This window comes from Phocoena phocoena, chromosome 13, assembly GCF_963924675.1.
Source record: "Phocoena phocoena chromosome 13, mPhoPho1.1, whole genome shotgun sequence".
Classification (NCBI taxonomy): domain Eukaryota; kingdom Metazoa; phylum Chordata; class Mammalia; order Artiodactyla; family Phocoenidae; genus Phocoena; species Phocoena phocoena.
Genome location: NC_089231.1, coordinates 53,063,208 through 53,086,256, shown reverse-complemented (window position 1 = coordinate 53,086,256; position 23,049 = coordinate 53,063,208). Strand labels below are relative to the sequence as shown.

Genomic DNA, 23,049 nt, shown 5'->3' with positions numbered 1-23,049 from the left:
GGAGTCTAGAAGAAATAGAAACCAGCCACAAGGAGGATGGTAGGCATCTAAAGACAAGCTTTGCCAGTTTCCCTGTGAGGCTTGGAGAGACCTAGGAGAGCAGATCCTGGACTAGACATCTCTGGACTAGAAGAAAAGTGAATCTCAGGCAATTAAGTAGCCAAGTAACTCGAAGTTGGTGCAGCAGCCAGGAAGGGGTGGAACCAAGAAATTGGACACAAGATTTCTGAAGCCAAGCAGAGTATGCGTTTAGCCAAAAAGGAAAGCTGCCTTTACCATGTAGAATTATTTTGATGATTTGCCATAGGTAACCAACGCAGAGTCTTCCTTGGGTTTGTGATTATGTCATATAGCTATTAAATCATTATGTTTAAGCCAACATTTCATTAGAATTTGATTTCCCTAAATAATAGAAGTCAGTGACAAGCCTTGCAAATGCTTAAAATTAAGGTAAATTAAGGTAAAACATTCTTTAGCCGAATACAAAATTAGTGGACATCTTAGAAGTTACGAAGTTTATCTGCCAAAGCAGAAATTCAGCTACTATGCGAGACAGATACCTTTTCAGGGTGCCTATTTGACTTTCTAATTCTGATGTTTAAACCTGGGATATAGCCTTTGTAGTCTAATTCCAGGTCTGCCATGAGCCACAGCGCCACCTATCTGTTGCGTTCAGCAAATATCTGTCTCTGTTCTATTTCCTCCATCTCTGGAGTCACAAGTACCAAAATAATGACATCATTATATATTTTCCAGAAGAAAATTACTTGCCTTTTTGCTGCAATACTTGAAGCGTTCCACACTGATTAAAACATGAATCTGGTTTTAATTTACTTCTAATTACATTTTCAATTAGCTGTACCACACCATAAATTTCATGGTTTCTAATAAATATTCACATTCTTTATGAAGGAATCTGACTCCTCTAGAGTTAGGTGTGTCATTAAGAAGTCACACTTCTAGTCCTGGAAGTTGGGAATATTGGTGAGTTTTTTTTTTTTTTTTTAATTTATTTTATTTATTTATTTTTGTCTGTGTTGGGTCTTCGTTGCTGCATGTGGGCTTTCTCTAGTTGCGGCAAGCAGGGGCTACTCTTTGTTGCGGTGCGTGGGCCTCTCATTGCAGTGGCTTCTCTCATTGTGGAGCACGGGCTCTAGGCGCGTGGGCTTCAGTAGTTGTGGCTCACGGGCTCTAGAGCACAGGCTCAGTAGTTGTGGCACACGAGCTTAGTTGCTCTGCGGCCTGTGGGATCTTCCCGGACCAGGGATTGAACCCATATCCCCTGCATTGGCAGACGGATTCTCAACCACTTGCGCCACCAGGGAAGCCCATTGGTGAGTTTTAATGCAGCAGCACTTGTTACCTAAGAGATGGCCAGAAACAACCACGTGACCACAGTGATTCAAACCACTGTTCTAATTTAACCCAGGGAGGAGGTTGGTGCCATCAAAACATAGTGTCCAGCTGCTTATTTTTGTGCTTTTGTATGTAAACATTTCTGAAATGCTGTCTGGCAATAATACTTTCAAAATGCACTAGTAAGCAGTATACTTCTCCTGCTGCCTGTTGTTTTCCCAGACCCATGGTCTCTTTGCTTTCCCAGTGTCTAAAATTTCTTGTCCTTAACTGGGATAAGCAGACATGTGTGTAAGGGCTGACTGCATTTAACATTGAAAGAATCATGTTTTCTGCAGGGAAATGGAAACAAAGTGAGACCTTTTTCCTTTCACTGTTTGGGAATTGGGGCTGCCCTTCCTCTGGAAGACAAATTTGCAATCCAATTACACTTTTGACTGTTAGTTTGAAGATGCTTGACATTCTTAGTCTGAGGTTTAATTATTGCTAAGTATAGATCTTCCCTGTGGTCTCCTATGCAATTTTCCAAGATTGTTCCCATCCCCTTACCACTCCTCCCCCCCCCCCCCACCACCACCATGCGGCTTATCCAGCAATAATGGTGTGGATAGGAAAAGCTGGAGTATGATAGCTTTAAAGCTATAGCATAACTAGGTGTCTAATTTTCTGAATTAATGCTTATTCTCATTAAAACATTATTTTTAAACTGTTGATGTAGCTACTGCCAAAGTAAGTTAAATGGCCTTTGAAGTGTTAATTTTCAAATGGGAAAATAGACATTTAAATTTTGTGATAGAAAAGTCTGTTTTGCCTCGGGTAAACCCAGCACATGAGTGATCTCTCAGGGGGACAGTTTGGTCCACATGTCTCCGCGTGATGGGAAAAAGAGGTCAGGTGCTAGGAGAGGAGCCCAGAGTGGGCAGAGGACAGTCTTTCTGCTTTTGGGGGGCAAATCAGAGTGAAAAGAATCAGGCAGTTGGGGGCCAGGGGACAGTGTTCTAGGTCATCAAAGTGATCATCTGTGAAAAAAGTCTACCCGCACTGTGGGGTTGGCTCTACCAGGCTGGTCCTGCCTTTCCATCTTCTGCTCCTATGCCATTCCGAAGGCACAGGCTCTCTCAGCTTCTGGAATTCCTGACTGTGGCCTGGAGGCAGAGAACAGTGTTGTGAGTTGGAAGATAAAAGCCAGGGACAAGTTGATCTGTACCGTGGTTAGTACTGCAAACAACTTCTTAGGCATGACTGATGGGCCATTTAATATCCCCACTTACTATTTTTCCCTTTAGTAATAGCTAACATTTATTGAGCACCTGCCACACCAGGCATTATTTTTTTCTTCATTTTACAGTTAAGAAATCTTAGACTCAGAGAGGCTGAGTTACTTGTCTAAGGGCACTAAGCTAGTCAGTGGGGAAATTAGTATGCAAATTCGGACAGTCTGACTCCAGAATCCACATGTAACACCTCTAATTTAGGCTCCCTCCTAGCCACACCCTAATGTTTCATTCAACCATCCCAGCTTTGTTAGGTACCTACTGTGTGCCACAATCCATAGATACTGAGTGAGCAAGGTAGAAAAGGTCTTACTGTCTGGGCTTAGACTTTAATAACCTGGCATCAAAGGTCTGAAGAAATTGCTGTGCTCTTCAGCCAGTCACTGGAGGAGTCTCTCTAGGCTGGAGCTCCTGCAGAGATAAGGCAGATTCCAGGGTTGCTGCTTTTTGTAGAATTTATCTGCCTGGAGGTTTTCTTGTGATTGATTGAATGAGTGTGAATGGCTCCCTAAAGCCATGGACTCTGGAAACAGCCCCTGCATTGTTTTGCTGACAGGTTTGCTGTGAGACAATGAAGCATTGTCAGAATTGCTTTTCAAGAACAGACTGTAACCACCAGTAGGTGATCAGTAATAATAATAATTAAAAAATAATAGTAGTAGTAGCAGTAGTAAATAAACATCTTAAACAAGGGATAGGGAGATACTGACATTCTTAATAGAAAGTATTTTATTGTTCACTGTTGATAACACAGTTTCTAACCACACCAACAATCCAAAGCTTGCAGGGGGTAACTTTTCAATCAAGCAGTGATTTGATTTCTTTTTAAGTGAATGATGTTTGAAGGGCCCAAACCAAAATACTACCTTGAACAGGTCCTGCTGATTGCTTAAGGGACCTTTGTAATTATATAGCAGTGAAAGGAGAAATTAGTAATCCAATTTAAAATTCCAAAGAGATCCTAGGAGCTTTCTTAACCCCTGAATTTATCACAAATAGTCAGTCAATACTCTTAAAAACTATGAAGGAAATATGTTTTTCAGCATGGGAGGAGATTTAAACATTTATTTATTTATTGGACTTGGATATATTAAATGACTCCTTTATACTTCCTGAGTCATTTGAGATTATAACCTTGTATCACGTGAAGTCATATGCACTTGCCTAAGAGGTTGGACATTTGACATTTCTGTGTGAAAAAACTAACTTGTCATTGGTTTGTGGAAATAGATGCACTTCTTTGGGTGTAACTCACTTCCTTGTGACATAGAAATGTTTGGAAACTAGCTGATGTATATATATATATATACATATATATATATAACATTTTATTATTCAAAGGCAAAATAATCCAAATTTATAGTTAATAATATATACTTTAAAATGTAGCCATTTCATAAAATGTAATTATATGTAGTGTTCCCAGGAGTTGAACCTGACAATTTTAGTGTGGTGAAGAGTGTGGGCTCTGAAATCAGAGGGCCTGGTGACCACATGCAAACTACTTAACCTACTGGGGCCCCCAGTGTCCTCATCTGTCAAATGGGGGAGCTACTGGATGCCTTTTTTTTGGTTTTATTTTTGTTTTGTTGGTTTGTTTTGAGGATTAGGTAGGTTAGTATAGATCAGTTGTTTAGAATGGTGTCTAGCACCTAAGGAGAACTCAAGACATTTTAGGTGTTAGAATACTGTTTAGTTATAACCTGCTGCTTCCTCCAGGCAGAACGTAATTGCCAATTATGAACCATCTTATGTTAGGTTAATCAAGTGATACAGTTTCTACCAAGAAGAAAAAAGTTCGGTTTTGAAATGAAAGTAATTTTCAAATTATAAATGTGTGGTACAAACACCTGGGGGATGGGAGAAAACTGTGCTCTTTATGGAAAACAGTTTTACTATTGGTCCATCTCCAGCTGCCAACACTCGTGTTATTGTCATGTAGTCAGAAATCAGCCCTACTGAAAATGCATGGACCATATTTACAGTGAAGTTTGTCACTATAGTGAAAATGGTACCATTTTCTCATTTGTTATGCTCATGCTAGGAAATTAGAAAATATATGTAAATACCTGTAATTTGCTTAGGAGCACTAATTTTCCTGGAGCTCTATTGTTCAGGTACCTACTGATGGTGACATAATGTTTTTAAAGATTTGTATCTCAAATCCAGTGTCCAGTTTTGTCCAGTAAGGATATGACATCAAAGAGTTAAAACATAAAACAAATTTATCTGTAAATAAGTCTTAGGACAGATGTATGTGTATGTATGTGTTTTTAACCATACGACATCATGTCTATTTCATTGGTAATGTTAATTTTCTATTAAGCTGTCATTTCTATTTATTCATTATTTAAAATTAGGCCACCAAGTCATTACTAGCTTTCACTTATTCTTTATGTAGTATATTATTTAAATATATTCAAATATTCTTTATATTAAATATAGTTAAATATTCTTCATTTAGAATGTTATTGAAATATAGTCAGATATTTAGTATGTACATAGCCCCTGTCCTCAAGGAGCTTGCAGTCTGATGGGCAGGGTAAGACTTTTTTTTTTTTTTTTTTTTTTTTTTAAATGTCATGGGCTTTCTCTAGTTGTGGCAAGCGGGGGCCACTCTTCATCGCGGTGCACGGGCCTCTCACTATCGCGGCCTCTGTTGTTGCGGAGCACAGGCTCCAGACGCGCAGGCTCAGTAATTGTGGCTCACGGGCCCAGTTGCTCTGCGGCATGTGGGATCTTCCCAGACCAGGGCTCGAACCCGTGTCCCCTGCATTGGCAGGCAGATTCTCAACCACTGCGCCACCAGGGAAGCCCCAGGGTAAGACTTATGCATAAACAATTGGCATTCAAGATAGAAGGAGAAAAGTGCCTTATTTGAGGTTCAGATAAATGCTGCTGTAGGACACAGGAGGAGATGGCTGAGGACAGGAATATTTTCCTTTGGAGGGGAGATTCAAGCTGATTTGTTATCTCAAATTATATTTCATGTTTCAGGTTACATTGCTCTAATAGTAATTAGAGGCAAATGGTGCATCAGTGCCACCCTGAAACCTTCAGGTAGGACATTTCGATGTGGGAGATGAGAGAGAATAAAATACAAAGTTTTCTAGAACTTTGTCTCCTAAGCTCAATTTTGGTCCATCATTCGTAATTAATTATAGTATGTTACTTTGGTATAATTGTTTGGATAACCTAATCATAAAGTTAAATGATTTCAGAACAAAACAGCTATATCAGTTTTTGTTTGGTTTGGTTTGGTTTTTAAACAAAGACCACTTATTTTGTGTGTGTGTCTCCAGAGAAATGGACGGCATTAGTTTTTCTTGCCAAATGACCCATGCGGTTGACACCTTTCCACGGTCCTTATAAAATCTGGGGCAGGGATTCAAGTCCTCATCCTGACTCTACTTGACCAAGGTGATTAGATGAGAAGGTCCCTCATAAGAGAAGGGGAGACATGTCACCTCCCCTGTAGTTACTGTGAATGGTAGATGTAGGGGTCAACATTTTGAGTCTCATATTTATTTACTTTTTAAGTTGTTGAAGTGGGCCTGCTGGAGGAAATCTGGTTTAGCCTCCACTACCAATTTAGTGGTAAAAGTTACCAAAAAAATCCCTTCAATTTTGTTGAATGGTAAAGGAAGGAAAAGGGTATCATATCTCCTTATCAGAAAAGCAAGTTTTTGAAAAGCATCAGAATTGCAAGTTGTGCCACAAATTGGAGTCACTTTATGTCTTTACAATTTAAAAAAAATTTTTTTTAAATTATTTATTTATTTATTATTTTTGGCTGTGTTGGGTCTTCGTTTCTGTGCGAGGGCTTTCTCTAGGTGCGGCAAGCGGGGGCCACTCTTCATCACGGTGCGTGGGCCTCTCACTATCGCGGCCTCTCTTGTTGCGGAGCACAGTCTCCAGACGCGCAGGCTCAGTAGTTGTGGCTCACAGGCCTAGTTGCTCTGTGGCATGTGGGATCTTCCCAGACCAGGGCTTGAACCCGCATCCCCTGCAATGGCAGGCAGATTCTCAACCACTGCGCCACCAGGGAAGCCCTGTCTTTACAATTTTGACTTAAAAAAAAAACCCTATACCATTGAACCAAAAAAGGGATCCTATTGCTGTAAAACATAAAATTCAGACAGCAGCTGAGTAATCAAAATAAATGTCTTGTACTATTTGGAATAACCTACAAGTATTTTTAGTAGCCTGTGGGCTACCGCACTGTTTTGTTCTAGCAGTGATCACGCTACAGGAGCTGGGCCTGCATCAGGGTGGAGACAATACAGAGTGGACAGCAGTGCTGAGCCCGGCTTGGAAGAGAAGTTTAAATTCAGCCTCGCCTCTGTCCACGGTCCTTCAGCCTGGCCCCTAAAAGCGCCGGAACTTGTTCTGATCAGTGTGACATTTGTCAGAACCTACTCTGTGCCAGCTAGTGAAGGTTGCGAGTCCACACCTTCTGTGCTGTCACTCTAGGGTGAACTCTGCTTGCTGGCTCTTTGGAGCAGGGGACCTTTTCTGGTGGTCAGCATCCATTGGACCTGAGCACTTTTCTTTTTGTCTACCTGACTTTTATCTCCCCTACACATTCCCTTGTTTTGTTTGCTTGACTTTAGTTCTTATTTTTATCAAAGTTAGAGATGCGCACAGTTTAAAGAGTCAAAGAATATCACATTTATTATGAAAAACAGCAATTTCCTGCCCAACCCACTTCATTTCATCATTTCCCAGTCCCCAGAGGCAACCTCCAGTTTTTGCATTTTCTTTTGGCATTGACTTTTCTTTCAGTTCTCTACCTAGAACATACCATCCCCAAACCCTGTAGCTTCAAACAACAGATGTTTATTTGTTCATGACCCTGTGATTCGGGCTGAGCTTGGCAGGGATGGCTGGTTTCTGCTTCCCGAGGTGTTGGCCAGGCTGGTCATGGTCAGCCTTGCTCCACGGCTGGAGCATCAGCGGGGTGGCTGGAAGGGCCGAGGGCTGGCCGGGCTCTCCCCTTTCCTTCAGAGTCTCTCATCCCCCAGGGATCCTCTCTCCTCAGGTGGCCTCTGGTCCAGCAGGGTACCTGGACATTTCCCATGGCAGCCAGCTGCCGAGGGGGTGAAAACAGAAGCTGAAAGGCAGAGGTCTTGGAGAAGGCCTAGGCCCTGTGGTCACCCACTGCTACTTCTGGCAAATACCATTGGCCACAGCAAGTCACAAGGTCCTCCCAGATTCAAAAGAGTGGAAATGGACTTGCACGCGGAGGGATGGAAAAATTGTTCGTGGCTCTTAACGTGGGTGAGCTACTATGGTCCCATGTCCTGAAGTGACATGCTTTTGGCACTTTTTGGTTTTATTATTGTTATTATTTTGGTTTTAGGCATGATATATTGACTTACCTTTATAGCAGATGAGGATTTAGTTCTTTTACCCTTCACCTCCACCTGACAACCATCACGGACACCTCCTGTTGCCCCCTATCATCCCAGTATAGTTATATCACAGTCTGGCCTAGATCAATATTCAGTGTTTATATTATTAAGATGATGTCAATGCTATTAACAGCTGACTTATATTTCTCTCTTGCATAACTGCGTTTCCTCTGGAATTGGTAATCCTCTTGTTATTTTATTTGTTTAGCCTCCCATGTATGTTTACATCGACATTCACCCCCGAAGTCTCTTCCACTGTCCTCCATCTCTGTGCAGTGTGTTCAAGCATAGTAGGTATTACCGCATTTTCATCTTCTTGAAGAAATCTTTCCTGGACTCTTCCGACCTACTCAGGGTTAGGGTTAAGGTTAGGTTAGGGTGCACACACGCATGTGCACACACACACATATACGCACATACATCTTTCTGGTTTGTTCCTTATTTCAGTGGAATGCTTTCTCCAATGACTTCTCGAGAAGAGGGTGCATGAGAGGTACGTTTCTGAGGAATCTGTTAGGTCTGAAGAGGTCTTTATATTACCTACTCATTTAGTTGAGAGATTTCTCTGTTGGAAATAATATAGCCTTAGAATTTTGAAGGCACTGTTTTCTTCTCCTTTATCTCCAGTTTTGCTGGTGAGACATGTGAAGCCATTCCTTTTCTTAAAAATTCTTGTAAGTAATTTTTTTTTTTCTGTCCAGAAGCTTTTGAGTTTTCTCTTTGTCCACAAGGTTCTGAAACTTTATGATGATGTACCTCGGAGTGGATCTTCTTCCTTTCTTTGTGCTGGGAAGTAATGTGCCTTTTCATTCTGGAAACTCATGTCCTTCAGTCCTAGAAATACTGTTACTTATTCCTCTGATGATTCTTTCCCTCTGTTCTTTTTTCCTGGAACGCCTGTTATTTGAATATTGAACCCACTTAATTGGTTGTCTAATTTTTTTTCTCGTCTTTACTCTTTTCTATTTATTTGCCCTTTTTCTGCTTTCTGGAATATTTCAGCTCTGTCTTCCAACTCTTCTATTAAGTTTTCATTTCTGTGATCATAGTTTTAATTTCCAAGAGTTCTTTCTTTTTCTCTGAGGGTTTCTTTTTTATTATAGCATCCTGTTCTTCTTTTATGGATACATTATCTTCTCTTATCTCTACAAGGATATTAATGGTAGGATTTTTAATTTTATTTTTATCATTCTGCACAATGATATTCTCCAAATTGCTTTATCTGGTTTCTTTATTTTCATCTTTGTCTTTTCATGTTAGAGGCTGTGTCACGTGTCTGGTGTCTCCTCATGTATAAGAGCAGAGTATTATAAACATTAATTAGAAGCTCCTTGTTTTGGTGGATTTTGTGACCTGTGACTATCACTCTAGGCTGATCTGGCTGGGCTGTTCCATTGGGGACCTCCTGGAATGAGAATCATTAGTTTATTTTTCTCTTAACCGGCCAGATTCCCCAGGAAGAACCTTCAGTCATTAGCCTGGAGGATACAGTCTGGTTGGGTGAGTGGGAGAAGAAGACTGAGTGTCTGAACATTCAGTATGAAAATTTCCCCCTTTTCCCCTGACTCCATTACAGTTCCCCTCATCTCAGCTGTTGCTGGTGTCCTCTGGAGGAGGACACCATTTGTGTTCTTTTGTTTTAATTTCTCTAAGGAATAAATCTTCCATCTTCTGCTGTGGTCAGGGAGGGACAGTCACCCAGCTCTGTGAAGGGCCTGGGAGGTCAAACTGCTTTATTTTTCATATCCCACACAGAGCACCCATTTAAAGTGTGCACAAGGTTTGCAACCATCATTACAATCAAGTTTAGAACATTTTCATCACCCTCCCCCACCCCAAAAACCCATGCCCATTAGCAGTCACTCCCCATTTCCCCCCCAAAACTTGCAGCCCTAGGCTTTAGCCTGCTTTCTGACTATGAACTGGCCTAATGTAGACATTTCATATGAATGAAATCATACAAGATGTGGTCTTTTGTGACCGGCTTCTTTCACTAGCATAATATTTTCAAGGTTCCTTCCTGTTGTAGCATGTATCAGTACTTCATTCCTTTTTATTGCTGAATAATATTATATTCACATTTTGTTTATCCCTTCATCGATTCGTGGACGTTTGGATTGTTCTACTTTTTTACTATTACGGATAGTGCTGCTAGAAGCATTCATGTACAAGTTTTTGCGTGGACATATGTTTTCATTTCTCTTGGGTGTGTACCTAGGAGTAGAATTGTTGGCTTATATGGTATTTCTATGTTTAACCTTTTGAGGAGCTGCCAGACTGTTTTCCAAAGTGGCTGCACCATTTTGCATTCCCACCAGCAGCATATGAGGGTTCTGATTTCTCCATCTTCTTGCCAACACTAATTGTCTATCTTTTTGATTGTAGCAGTTGCTTCTTTTTTTTTTTTAATTTATTTATTGAATTTTGGCTGTGTTGGGTCTTTGTTGCTGTGTGCGAGTTGCGGCGAGTGGGGGCTACTTTTTGTTGTGGTGCGTGAGCTTCTCATTGCGGTGGCTTCTCTTGTTGCAGAGCACGGGCTCTAGGCGTGTGGGCTTCAGTAGTTGTGGCTCATGGGCTCTAGAGTGCAGGGTTAGTAGTTGTGGCACATGGGCTTAGTTGCTCCGTGGCATGTGGGAACTTCCTGGACCAGGGCTTGAACCCGTGTCCCCTGCATTGGCAGGCGGATTCTTAACCACTGTGTCACCAGGGAAGCCCTATAGTAGTTGCTTCTTAAACATATGTTCACCAAGTCCTCCTCATTTAGCCTCACCTTTATTCTCCTTTCAGAGTGGCCCGTGTCCCAAATTCCTTAGCCTTTTCAGGATTCTGGGGTATAAATCATCGTTTCTCAGCCTTCTCTTCTGCTAGCACAGAGTTCAGTTTCCTGGGTCTGTGGGGTCAGCAACCACCATGGTGTGGAACCTGAGGGTCCGCCAGACCTGGGTCTTAGTGTTGGTCAGGCTGCTCACAAGTTGTGGGACCTTGGATCAAATTACATGACTTCTCTGAGCCTCAGATTTCTCACCTATAAAACAGAGAAACAACAAACGGGAAGTAACTGACATTCAGTAGATCTGAGTAAGTATTGCTTCTCTTCTCTTCCTCAAACATGGTGGATATGCAAAAAGAGAAAGAATTCCTTCAGGAATTCATCTGCTAGTGGGAGAGACAGACACATGTATAACTCTATAATCTGCTTGCTTTTTAACAACAATTACTGAGTTTCTATAGCATGGCATAAATGTGCTAGTTTCTGAGGGTACTATGTGATAAGTTTCCTGTTTTCCAAAGGCTTTCCATCTGGTGAAGTCAAAACCAGAACTGGGTAAGCTGGGATGAAGTGAGAGAGTGGCATGGACATATATACACTACCAAATGTAAAATAGATAGCTAGTGGGAAGCAGCCGCATAGCACAGGGAGATCCGCTTGGTGCTTTGTGACCACCTAGAGGGCTGGGATAGGGAGGGTGGGAGGGAGATGCAAGAGGGAGGAGATATGGGGATATATGTATACATATAGCTGATTCACTTTGTTATACAGCAGAAACTAACACACCATTGTAAAGCAATTATACTCCAATAAAGATGTTTAAAAAAACAAAAACAAAAACAGAACTGGAATATAAGGCAGACGGAAGTAATTGCTGTCACACTGATACAAAGGGAGTGCAGGGGAAGGAGGGGTGAATTCTACCCATAGGGATGTTGCACAACTTGGTCCACAGATTGATTGGAACATATTAATATGTATGACTCTCAACTCTCCAAGCCAACTAAACTAAACTTCACTTGAACTCGTGGTACTCTGAAATAGCTAAACCCAAAGAATAAATCAGCAGCAGAATTCTGTTTTGCGTTCTCCATCACGAAACCTCTGGCCAGCGTGGCCCTGTGCCAGTTACCAAGGAAAGTAAAAAAATAAATAAAAATCACATTTTGAAATAGGCAAGCAAAAGACAGTATAGCCCATAGGTATTACAACAAAAATGCTATAGTACAGCTGTGGCAGCCAGGAAAGTACGTGCCTGTAGACATAAATCTCCAATTAAACACGTTTTGTTATTTAGGATGTTAAGGCTACTTCTTCCCTGCAGACTAACTGATGTCAGAAGCAGGGATCAAGTTCTGGCCACTGCAGAACTTAGAGGTCTTAAATCTTAACAAATTCCTTTCTCGTGTTGGAGTGTAGCAGTTATGTGATGTAGATTGTGTCAGAGACAGATTTTGAAAACTGGCAGGTTGCAAAGGTGACTGGATATCCTTGAGGGATAATATCCTTATTTGAGCCCATCACCTCTGCAGGCCCCTGGTACTATAAAGAAAATCCAGGATGCATTTAGCCTGGGTTCACTCAGTGTGAGGAAAAGGTTTTGAGAAAAAAGTATAACCTCGCACATAATATCAGGCTGTTTGTCTTCCTGAAACCCATCTGCCAGCCATGTGGGCCCTGTTGGAGTCTTTCACCCTCTCAAACTTTCAGGCACTGGGAACCGCTGACCTCTCCTCCTCTCTCCTGTGACTCTTGTAGTCTGATGTGGCTGTCCAGACAGCCGCAGGCCCCATCAGCTCCTGCCCCTTTCTCTTTCTCAGTTCCTGAAATGTCTCACTGCATCACCAGCCTGAGTCAGCTGTTTGCTAATCTTCATAGCTGGGGGAATGTGGCTGGGGCTCTGGGGACACCTCCACTAATGGAATGTCTACTAGGCATTACCTGCCCAACTCGACGCAGCTTTTAAGGATGCAAAAAGTCAACTCTTGAAAATACTGAGTGAAACAGAGTTGAACAATCTCTTGCTCTCTCTTTCAGCACCTCCCTGAGTCTCGAATGGTTCCAAAATTGCTATGAATTTCCAAGAAAGGGATATGGTAGGCAGTAACTCTCTTTTTCCCTCCAAAGAATAAACACTAGGAAAGATTAAGACACTTCTCCGTGACACCTTCCCTGATAATCCCAGTAAGACGTTCTCTGGGGTACTTTGTACCCCTCATGTCTCATACGATTTAGTATCTAGTTATAGAGTTGGATGAGACAGAGATTTGTATTCTTTTAGGAGCTGCCATAAGAATTTCTCATCCTCTTGGGATGAGGGTTAAGAAGCAGGACATCCTCTTTGAGTCCTGTATTAGAAGTCGCCTGTAAAGCCTTTGTTTCTTCGAACCCCTAATGGGTTTGAGTAGGTTAATTTGGAGGCAGCGCTGAATTGCTTTAATAACAAAACTATGAGACATTTGAAGTTCCCAGGGAAATTTCAGGAAGGAGAGGGGAGTCAGTCAGACTAAATGCTGCATGGGAAAAAGACCAGAGAGGAAAAAGAAAACAAACAAACAAACTAATGGTAGGTCTGCTGAAAAGAAGCTTTAGGGAGAACACTAATTTTTTAAGCTGTTTGCTACCGGGAGCACAGTGTAAGCTGTTTTTTTGTCTCCACTGTGAGTTCTTCAGTGATGATGGTTCCTTGGCCCACAGTGTGTGCATGTGAGCAGATTCTTTTGCGGATGTGTCTCTGCAGTGGAGGGGCTGGAGCTGGAGGGGGAAGCTGATGTCTGGGTGGCATCGTTACCTATGTTCATGTCCCATCAACTCCACTGGTCTATAAGCACCTGTTTATTGACTGAGTGAATAAATGAATGCATGGATTTCTAAGCAGAAGAAGCAGATAAGGGTTTCTCTTTAACTGAGACTAGACTGGACTTCGCAGGCATTAATGGGAGAATTACTTAGGAAAGCCAGCACAGACTAGGGGATTAATATGTATTTGTCGAACTAACTAATCACCGAGTCAGAGAGAAGAAGGTGCTGTTCTTTTGCTTGTAAGCATGTTCTTCCATCTAGAAAGAACTAAAGCTTTAATCCTTGCCAGAAGAAAATGACTTGAATCATGAAAACCTGGATTTCTAGATTCCAAGCAAGATCTCTTCGCTGTTCTCTGAATAAGGAAACACAGTAAAATACAAAGATTTCCGACTTCTCCATTGTCTTAGGAGTAGTTGTTCTCTCACACATGTCTTCATAACACTTCATAACAAACTAGCGTGCTGAGGTTCAGCACACTGTGTGGTAGATATCACACATCTTGGGTTTTTCCACATTTCAAGGTTCGGTTATAGCCAGGCCCTGTGTCCCATCTGTGGGCTGAAAAAGATGATCACAGAGACTGTATTTCCTCCCTACGTGTCTCTTTTCTCTGAAAGCCTGTCAGCTTCTTGAGGGAAGGGACCACGTCTCACTCATTTGTGCACCCCACTGCCTGGCAATCTCTGGTCCATAGTGAGCGCTGAGTCAGCGCTTTTGAAGTGAACTGCATGTGGGGGGAAAGCTGGGTGCTGGTGCAGTGATGGTGATCAACCCAAGAATAATTGGTTGGACAATAGCCAAGACACGGAAGCAACCTACATGCCCACTGACAGATGAATGGATAAAGAAGATGTGGTACATGTGTACAATGGAATATTACTCAGCCATAAAAAAGAGTGAAAGAATGCCATTTGCAGCAACATGGACGGACCTAGAGATTATCATACTAAGTGAAGTCAGACAGACAGAGAAAGACAAACACCGTATGATATTACTTAGACATGGAATCTCAAATGTGACACAAATGAGCTTATTTATGAAACAGAAACAGGCTCACAGACATAGGAAACAGACTTATGGTTACCAAATGGCAAAGGGGGTGGGGAAGGGATAAATTAGGAGTTTGGGAGTAGCAGATACAAACTACTATATATAAAATAGATAAACAACAAGTTCCTACTGTATAACACAGGGAACTATAGTCAATATCCTATAATAAACCATAATAGAAAAGAAAAACAAAAAGAAGAATTGGTTAGGTCTCCCTGGAAAGGCCTGGTCTTAACACTTTGACTTGTCATCAAAAGTATCCTTTAATTGCACACCCACACCTGGCAGACGTGTGAAATGACAAGTTCGTTATCAGTGTCATAGGAATTGCATCGTGTCCATGTGAGGAGGGGGATTTGGGCATTTGGTAGAAAGCGTGGCTGCCATAACATTGCCCTTGTTTCCAGTTCCCTACCTTTAGGAATTCCCAAGCAAGTCTGTCTTTTGAAATGCATTTACTGGGAAATCATCCGTCAGTCCCAGTTATCCAGTGGAAGGAGAGTGGGGAAGGATTCGGCCGTCCTTGCAGGAGGCATGCTGGGCTCCTGAGATGCCACAGTTGGTGGAAGAGGTGACCCCAGAGCCTGGCATCTGCAAAGGAGGGCTTTAGGCTCAGTTACGTGAAGATAACTCGACCCTTTGGACAGTTGATTATTCAGTCATTCATTCACCCAAGTTTATGAAACCTCTGCTCTTTGACAGGCACCATTCTAGGTACATGGGATTCATTCATGAAGTCAGACAGAAAAAAATTTCTGCTCACAGCATGCACGATGACACACACACACACACACACATAAATGAGGATGATACCAGAGAGTAATATTAAAATAGGATGGTTTGACGCAGAGTGGCTGGGTGGTGGTCCAGAAAGGCATCTCGAAGATACCATACCTCAGCTGAGACCTGAATTAGAAGGAGTCACCTGAGGAACAGGAGGAAGAGCAGTCCAGGCAGAGGGAACAGCCAGTGCAGGGACACTGTGGTGTTTCTCAGAGAGCGTGGTATGTTCCAGGAGCAGAAGGACAGCCACTGTGAGGAGCATGGTGGGCGAGGGGAGGGTGGAGAAGGTGGAGACGGCTGAAGTTGAGTCCAGCACTGACCCTGCACTTCCGGCCTCACTGTGGTTAATGCTCTGTCTTTTCTTCTCCCGCAGACGACTTCGCAGAGGAGGAGGAGGTGCATTCCTTCGGTTACAAGCGGTTTGGTGAGTTCTAGCAAAGCTCTGTTCCTTCTCTGTGCTTGACCTGGGATATGGTAACATGACCATGGCTGGACCTCTGACACACATGAACACGTGGGGCTCTGAGGCCCAATTTTGGTTGGAAATTGAGTTTCTGTATAACAGGTGGATGATTTCTCAGAGAATCTGAGGCTATTGGGACAGGAGTTACGCCCAGGCATGGGGAAGTGATGGGATGCTTAGGGGGGTTTGGCTGAATACAAACCTGATGGCGTAACAGGCAAAACGTGGTGGGAAAGGTAAATCTGTGACAAGATAGTCATTTCTTTATTTTGAGATTTAGAAAACATCTTTTCCCTTTTTCCTCAGACCCCATATTCATAACTTAGTGTCAGTGGAGAAACGAGAGGAAGACTTTTTTCAGGAACCCAGCTAGACACAGGTGCTCCAAGGTAGTCTGAACAGTGACCCCTAAAGATATCCTCATCCTAATCCCTGGAACCTGAATGTTACCTTGTATAGCATAAAGTGCTTTGCAGATGTGATCAAGTTAAGAGCTTGAGCAGGGGAGGTTATTCTGGGTTATCTGGTGGGCTCTAAGTGGAAGCACAATTGTCCTTATAAGAGGGAGGGAGAGGAAGATTTGACTGCTGAGAAAAGAGGGCAATGGGATGATGGGAACAGATATTGGAGTGATATGCTGTGCAGGTGGAGGAAGGGGCCACAAGCCAAGGGATACAGGTGGGCACTGGAAGCTGAAACAGGCAAGGAAACATTTTCTGTTCAGAGAACTCTGGTGGGAATGCGGCCCCACTAACATCTTGATTTCAGCCGACTAAAGCTGATCTCAGACTTCTGGCCTCTCAAACCGTAAGAGAAGAAATCTGTGTTCTTTTAAGCCCCCCCGTTTGTGGTGATCTGTCCCAGAAGCCACAGGGAACTAATCCACGCTTCTCTGCCTACTCACGGATGCTCTTCTGTCTTTGACCACACTTCCCAGGATCTGCAGTTGGGCCTCAAACTGCCAGTGAAAACATTACAAAGTTCCAAAGACAGTTCAAGGGAACTGAGGTTTTTCTGTCCAGCCCGTTTCTGTGCCTTGGTCAGAGGAAATGAGGAATAGAGGATAGAGGAGAAAAGAATGAGAGTGTGTGTGTGTCTGAGAGAGAGAGAGAGAGAGAGAATATGAAAGGGAATAAACCTACTTCCTGTTGCTTAAAAAAAATCCTGGCTGGACCTTGATTAAATTTAACATCCCCCAGCTGCTCTGGCTCCCTCATTGCTTTAGCATTTTTCTTCTGGATACACACTTCTGCATTTCTTTCTGGGAAAACAAAAACAGGGCTTTAAAGTGAGAATGCAGTGGCACGAAGCCCACGGCCCCTCCATTCATGTGCTGGCAGAGAGGCTTCTGCCCACCGTGCCCTCCCCTCCCTCATGCTACTGTTCTTTATCTGCACAATGACATGTTTCTGCATTGGTACCATGTGTTATTCTGCTTTCCCGTCGTGGGTTCACTGAAGGTTGTCATAGGAGTGAAGAGGAAACCAGACATTATAAAGGAAAGAAAGAACAAAACAAAAATTAAAAGGCAGAAATAAAGAGGAAAATCAAGCTTGTAAAGATAAGGCAGAGTAAATGTTGACATGCCTGTGTGTTTTGGAGATCAGCAGATTTCAAATCTCTACACAGAAATCGGTAGACATATGAAGAACCAAGAGAAAAGAGTGACCTTGAGAGAAATTTTATATAAAACTTCATGATCCTGTAACTAGCTAGATGGGCAGGGATTTGGTGGAAAACACAAAAACATAGTAAGTTGCTGAAAGGATTTAATTTATGGTAGTTAAATTGTGTGTGGAAACCATAAACTGATGACTCAGAGGGGAGACATGATAACAACGTACAAATATTGGAGAACCAGGGAGACGTGGAGAGAGTGATACCAAGTGGCACAAGTAGAAGAAGAGAGGAATGAAATTAAAAGAGAAACTTTGGAATGAGCTATGAGAGAGACATCCCAAGGCTGAGAATTCTTGGGTTCAGCTTTTAGGCACGGTGATGGATATCCAGCATAGGGGTGGAGTAGAATTTTGGAAATGGAAGAGGCTTTGTGATGATTTATATCAGCCTTTACTTTTTAAAAAAAAATTAATTAATTTTTGGCTGCATCAGGTCTTCATTGCTGTGCGTGGACTTTCTGTAGCTGTGGCGAGCGGGGGCTACTCTTAGTTGCGTTGTGCGGGCTCCTCATTGTGGTGGCTTCTCTTGTTGCCGAGCACAGGCTCTAGGTGAGTGGGCTCTAGAGCGCAGGCTCAATAGTTGTGGCACATGGCTTAGTTGTTCCACGGCATGTGGGATCTTTCCGGACCAGGGCTCGAACCCATGTCCCCTGCATTGACTGGCGGATTCTTTTTTTTTTGGATAGGCAGATTCTTAACCACTGCACCACCAGGCAAGTCCCTCAGCCTTTACTTTTACAGATAAGGAAGGTGAGGCCCAGATAGATCAAGTCCTTGCTCAAGCAGGTTAGCCGGAGCTGGGTTGGATGCTGGGTCTTCTAACTCTCAGGCTAGTGTAATTTTGAGGAAGGGTCCAACAGTGAGATTGAGGTGACCTCTCAATTCCTGTGTCCTAGAAGTGTCCCTGCAGTTCTGGAATCTTAAAGTGGGCTGGACACCAGTCTGGCTCCACCAGGGAGACCTCATCACATTCACAGGGCCTAGGACTCTGCACCTGGTTTTATAGAAGGTAAATGGGTTTCTAGTTCCTAAGGTGTGGCTAAGGCTGATCATTGAAAGCAGCAGGACCCCAGAACCCATTCCTTCAGGTATGATTCAACTTTAACCATTAAAGGAAGACAAAGTTGGTGAAAGGTGGTGAGTGGGAGGCGTCCGGAGACCAGGCAGTCCTGTCAGCCCCGCCCCTACTTACTCCTGTGACTTGAGACCAGTCACTTCCACACTGTGGGCCTCAGTGCTGCATCTGCCCTGTGGGCAGAGTGACACCTGCCACAGTAGTAAGTCTACCTCACAAGCCTTTGGTGAGACTGAGAAGGATAGCAGATGGACCAGTGCTTCGAAGTTGCAGCACTGTGAAAACAAGGGTGGTGTTGCCACTTTCCTGAGATTTGAGGCTGTTATCACTCTTCAGACATCTTGGTCCAGCCACTGCCAAATATCAAAATGGGACAGGTCTGAAATCTCATTCCTGAAGAGAGATATAAAGATGAGCATGGTAATATCATTGGCTTTTATTTTTGCAAAATAGACTGGATAACATATAGGGGTTAGTTATTGTCTAATTTTAGGTATGTCTTGTTTGTGCAAATACAGTGGTCACAGCTTGAATTTAGGCTGCAGATGAACCAGGGATTAATTATTTAATTAATATATTAACTTATACATAATAACAGGGCAAAGGGACCACTATTTTAGCAAATTGGCAGCTTGTTTCCAAAGTTATTGATATATAGTTATTCAGAAACATATGCTACATAAAGTCAAGGCTTGTTTATGTAAAAATACTGTCCTTTTTCAAATTCAATATAATATTTAATAAAGAGCAAAATGGTGATCATCTCCAGTAATCTATTATGGGATGGTATTATTTTAAGATGGTCATCCCTTGTCTAGTCAAGAATTCATTGTTGCATTTGGGTCTCAACCAAGGCTTCTATTTTTCTTCCGTCTCTCTATATGTCCTGCTTGTTAGCCCCTTTCCCAAGGTTCTGGGCAGGTGTCTGGAGAAGAGATGGAGTTAAATCTGGTGGGTTTGCACTTATCTGCTCCTCTGATGAAAGTTTTGATGAGGGGAAACTTTGAAAGGTTAAGGAAGTGAGCATTTTCAAATTTTCATCAGGCTCTACAGGTCAGTGTTTCTTGGCCTCAGTGTGCAGAGCTAATTAATTTGGGATGTAACTATAGTTACAGTTTGGCAGAGTTCATTCTCTGGAACGTGGGGTACCAGTATATAAAGTTTTATTTTCTATGGATAGAGTATGATCTATACTACAATGATATCTTTCTACTTATTTCCCAGTTACTGTTTTCTTCAAAAATATCACACACGGCTCTAGTATCCTTAATTATTACAGTTAGCAGAAAGCGAAAGAGAATTCATTCATATTCTACGGGACAATTATGAATTCATAAAATTTGGAATTTGTGATAAGTTGTTCCAAAAATGTCTTCTGAAATCTTCTGATTAGTCATGTGATTAACATGAGTGCATTCAAGTTAAAAATCTATTTTTCCATTAAAATGGTAGAGGAGGAGGAAGGAAGAATGTCATTTCAGCTCCAAGGGATAAGTGCATCACAGTTCCAGAGAAGGGGAGAAGTGTGGGAAGAGGGGTGACTTCCAGATCCTGCTTTTTAACCCACGTACAAAAGATTGCAACAAATCCAGCTCACATTTGCTTATCACTTGTATCTTCCCGAAGTAGGTACTAATGTAGTTTTCATTCACCACTACTCCATGAGGCCAACAGGCCAGGTGCCATCTTTCCTATTTGCTGGCTGCTTGTCATCTTTTCAGGAGGCAGTGGGGTGCAGTGGTTGGGTGTGTGGGTGCTGGAACCAGGTGGGTGGCTTTGGATCCAAGTTCCAGCACTCACCAACTATGCGACCTTGGGCACGTGATTAGCCAAAGCTGTGAAGTCCATTTCCTCACTTGTAACATTTGGGTCATCACAGGCCAACTCCATAGGGCTGTTGTGGAATTAAACATGCTGCTGGGTTGGCACAGTGCCTGGCACACTGTGAGGATCCCATAAATGTGGACCAATATCCTATTATCAGATTCCTTCTTGAACCTTTTGATCCTGATGCTTGAACGTGGAACTAGGGTTTAGTAAGCCCCTGGAACCTTCTGATGTCCTGCAGCCTCGTGGATTCTGGCTGCATCACATCCCCTGCTTTCCTGCTAAAAGCTGGGAGAGGCGAGAAGGCCTGGGGACATGGCTCTCTGCCCCAGCACCGTGGTGGGCAGTGTGGGAGCCTAATGGCGAGTACCACCCTGGGTGTCCCTTACCCTCCCTCTGGAGCCTGCTTTGCCCCTTTTCTGTGCTGGGGGGAAGCGGGATGGGGGGACAAGACTGACTTTGTTTCATTGGTTGCATTGGGTTCTCTTGTGTTATCTTTGGAATAGGACCTGGTGTAATAATAGGATGTCAGAAGTTGGACTGATGCAGGAATCAGAGGCACGTGGTTCTTTCCTTCTGTGAACATCGTGGGTAGATTTAAGGGTTGACAGTGAGCAACTGGGGGCAGCTGGAAACATTTGTTGTTTGTGTTTGACGAACAAAGCTTTGACAAAAGTGCTTCCTTGGGGCTCAGCAATAGGGAGTGTTAATAGCTATGAGAGAATAAGATCTCAAAAATTGCAAACTGTGAAATAGTAGCAAAAAGTACAAGGAAGTGTATTCTATGGAGTAGAACTCAAATCTTTTGTAAAAAACGAAGTGGAAAAATTCTAAGAGAACTACTGAAAAATTACATAAGGGTTAACAGTCCAAAAACGGGTACCAGATGCCTTTTCCTAAGTGTATTCACTGGAGTCAGTTCTTGACTTTTTTTTTTTAGAAAAAGTGAGTTTTGTTTACCTGCAACTTCATAGGCCTCCCTCTACTTATAGTTTCACACAGGCTTTCTTCCCTTGGACAATAATTTTGGCTTAGCAAGAATATTTTTAACAGTTTAACCCGCACAGTGCAGGGCATGTGGGAGCAGCCCGAGAGATCTGTGTGGAATAGAACCCACCCCTGCCCCAGAATGATCCCGACCCTGCTCCTTTTTTTCATCATTCCCCCCCCCAACCCGCCCCACCTCCTAACCCGCTTCCAAAGAGATAACATATGAAACTTCAAATCGGGGGCGCTAGTTAAATCATGGAGCTGTGTCTTCCCAAGAGGGCTTGAGGAAGTGAATGTCTAGAAAGTGCAGAGGACCACTTGGGCTTCTGAAAAATAGCAACACAGGTATGCTTAACCAGAAAGAAAGGTTCCTTCTGAGGCACATGGTGAGTTTCTGCTTTCAGTATAGAGAGGGTTCCAAGAGTTGACCAAGAGGATGATGAACTCTCTCTGGGAAGCTGCCCAAATAAACACCTGGCCGCCCCCTCCTCTGAATGTTTGGGCTTGGGGACCAGGCTGCCTGTCTCTGCTCTCCCCGGACTCTTCCCAGAAGCCTGGCTTCATCTTGGATTTGGAGAAGGTGCCGCTTTGAAGTCATCTACCTCCAACCATAAAGGACGGCTCCGTGCATTCGTCTCCGCACAGCCCTTCCAGACCGGCACCAGCAGAGTTCACCCCTTTCCCTGATAAGAATGCCAGGAATTTCCATCATTTCCTGTGGGGAATGACTAAAGAAGCCCAGCGTGAGGCTGTCCTTTCAACAGCACCTTTTCCAAACATCTCTAAATGGAAAGGGTACCAGGCCAGGCAAAGGACTGACCCTGGGCAGAGAGATAAGTGAGGATGAGAGGCTGAACTGGTGTCCCTGTGGGGTTTCTCTTCAAAGCTGTTTGCTTCCTTAGTGGCAGAGTCTTCTTTATGTGGCTTTGCAAATCCTAATGGAGTAGATATTCTGGTTTTATGAGAATTGGGGGTCAAACGGCATGTGGAGAAGATGCCAAAGAGATTCAGAACAGCTCACGTGGCCCCTCTCCCCATACTTCCAGTCAAGCAGTGGGGCTCCTGAGACCTGAGAAAAAGGGTTTGCTGCCTATTACTTCTTTTAAATAACCTGATATTTCCTACTTTCTATCATTAGAGGTAATATTCACAATCTCCTCTGCCAACGGTGTTCACCTGGGTTTCCCTTCTTTTCCATCAAGAGCTTCTCAATGGGCAGCTCACATCCTCCTTGACTCATCAGTAAAAATTTGTTCAACACCACATGGCCACGTGATTATGATTTTTTTTCTATTTTCATGTGAAGGAAAGCATTAAGCATCTTTTCTTCAATATCCTTTCTTGAATATGTGCTAGGTAAAGCTTATAGTTACCAGGGGGTAAGGCGGGGGGAGGGATAAATTGGGAGATCGGGATTGACTATGCACACTACTATATATAAAACAGATAACTAATAAGAACCTACTGTATAGCACAGGGAATGCTACTCAATACTCTGTAATGACCTACATGGGAATAGAATCTAAAAAAAAGAGTCAATATATGTATATGTATAACTGGTTC

At 42.9% G+C, this 23,049-nt stretch overlaps 1 protein-coding gene across 1 annotated transcript in view; it reads left to right on the top strand.

Moving 5' to 3' along the window:
• Positions 1-23,049, top strand: part of COLEC12 (collectin subfamily member 12) — a 196,703-nt gene that overhangs the window by 2,186 nt on the left and 171,468 nt on the right. The window contains exon 2 of the mRNA XM_065889785.1: positions 15,826-15,876. Coding sequence (XP_065745857.1) covers positions 15,826-15,876 — 51 coding nt within the window. The remainder of the gene's footprint in view (positions 1-15,825; positions 15,877-23,049) is intronic.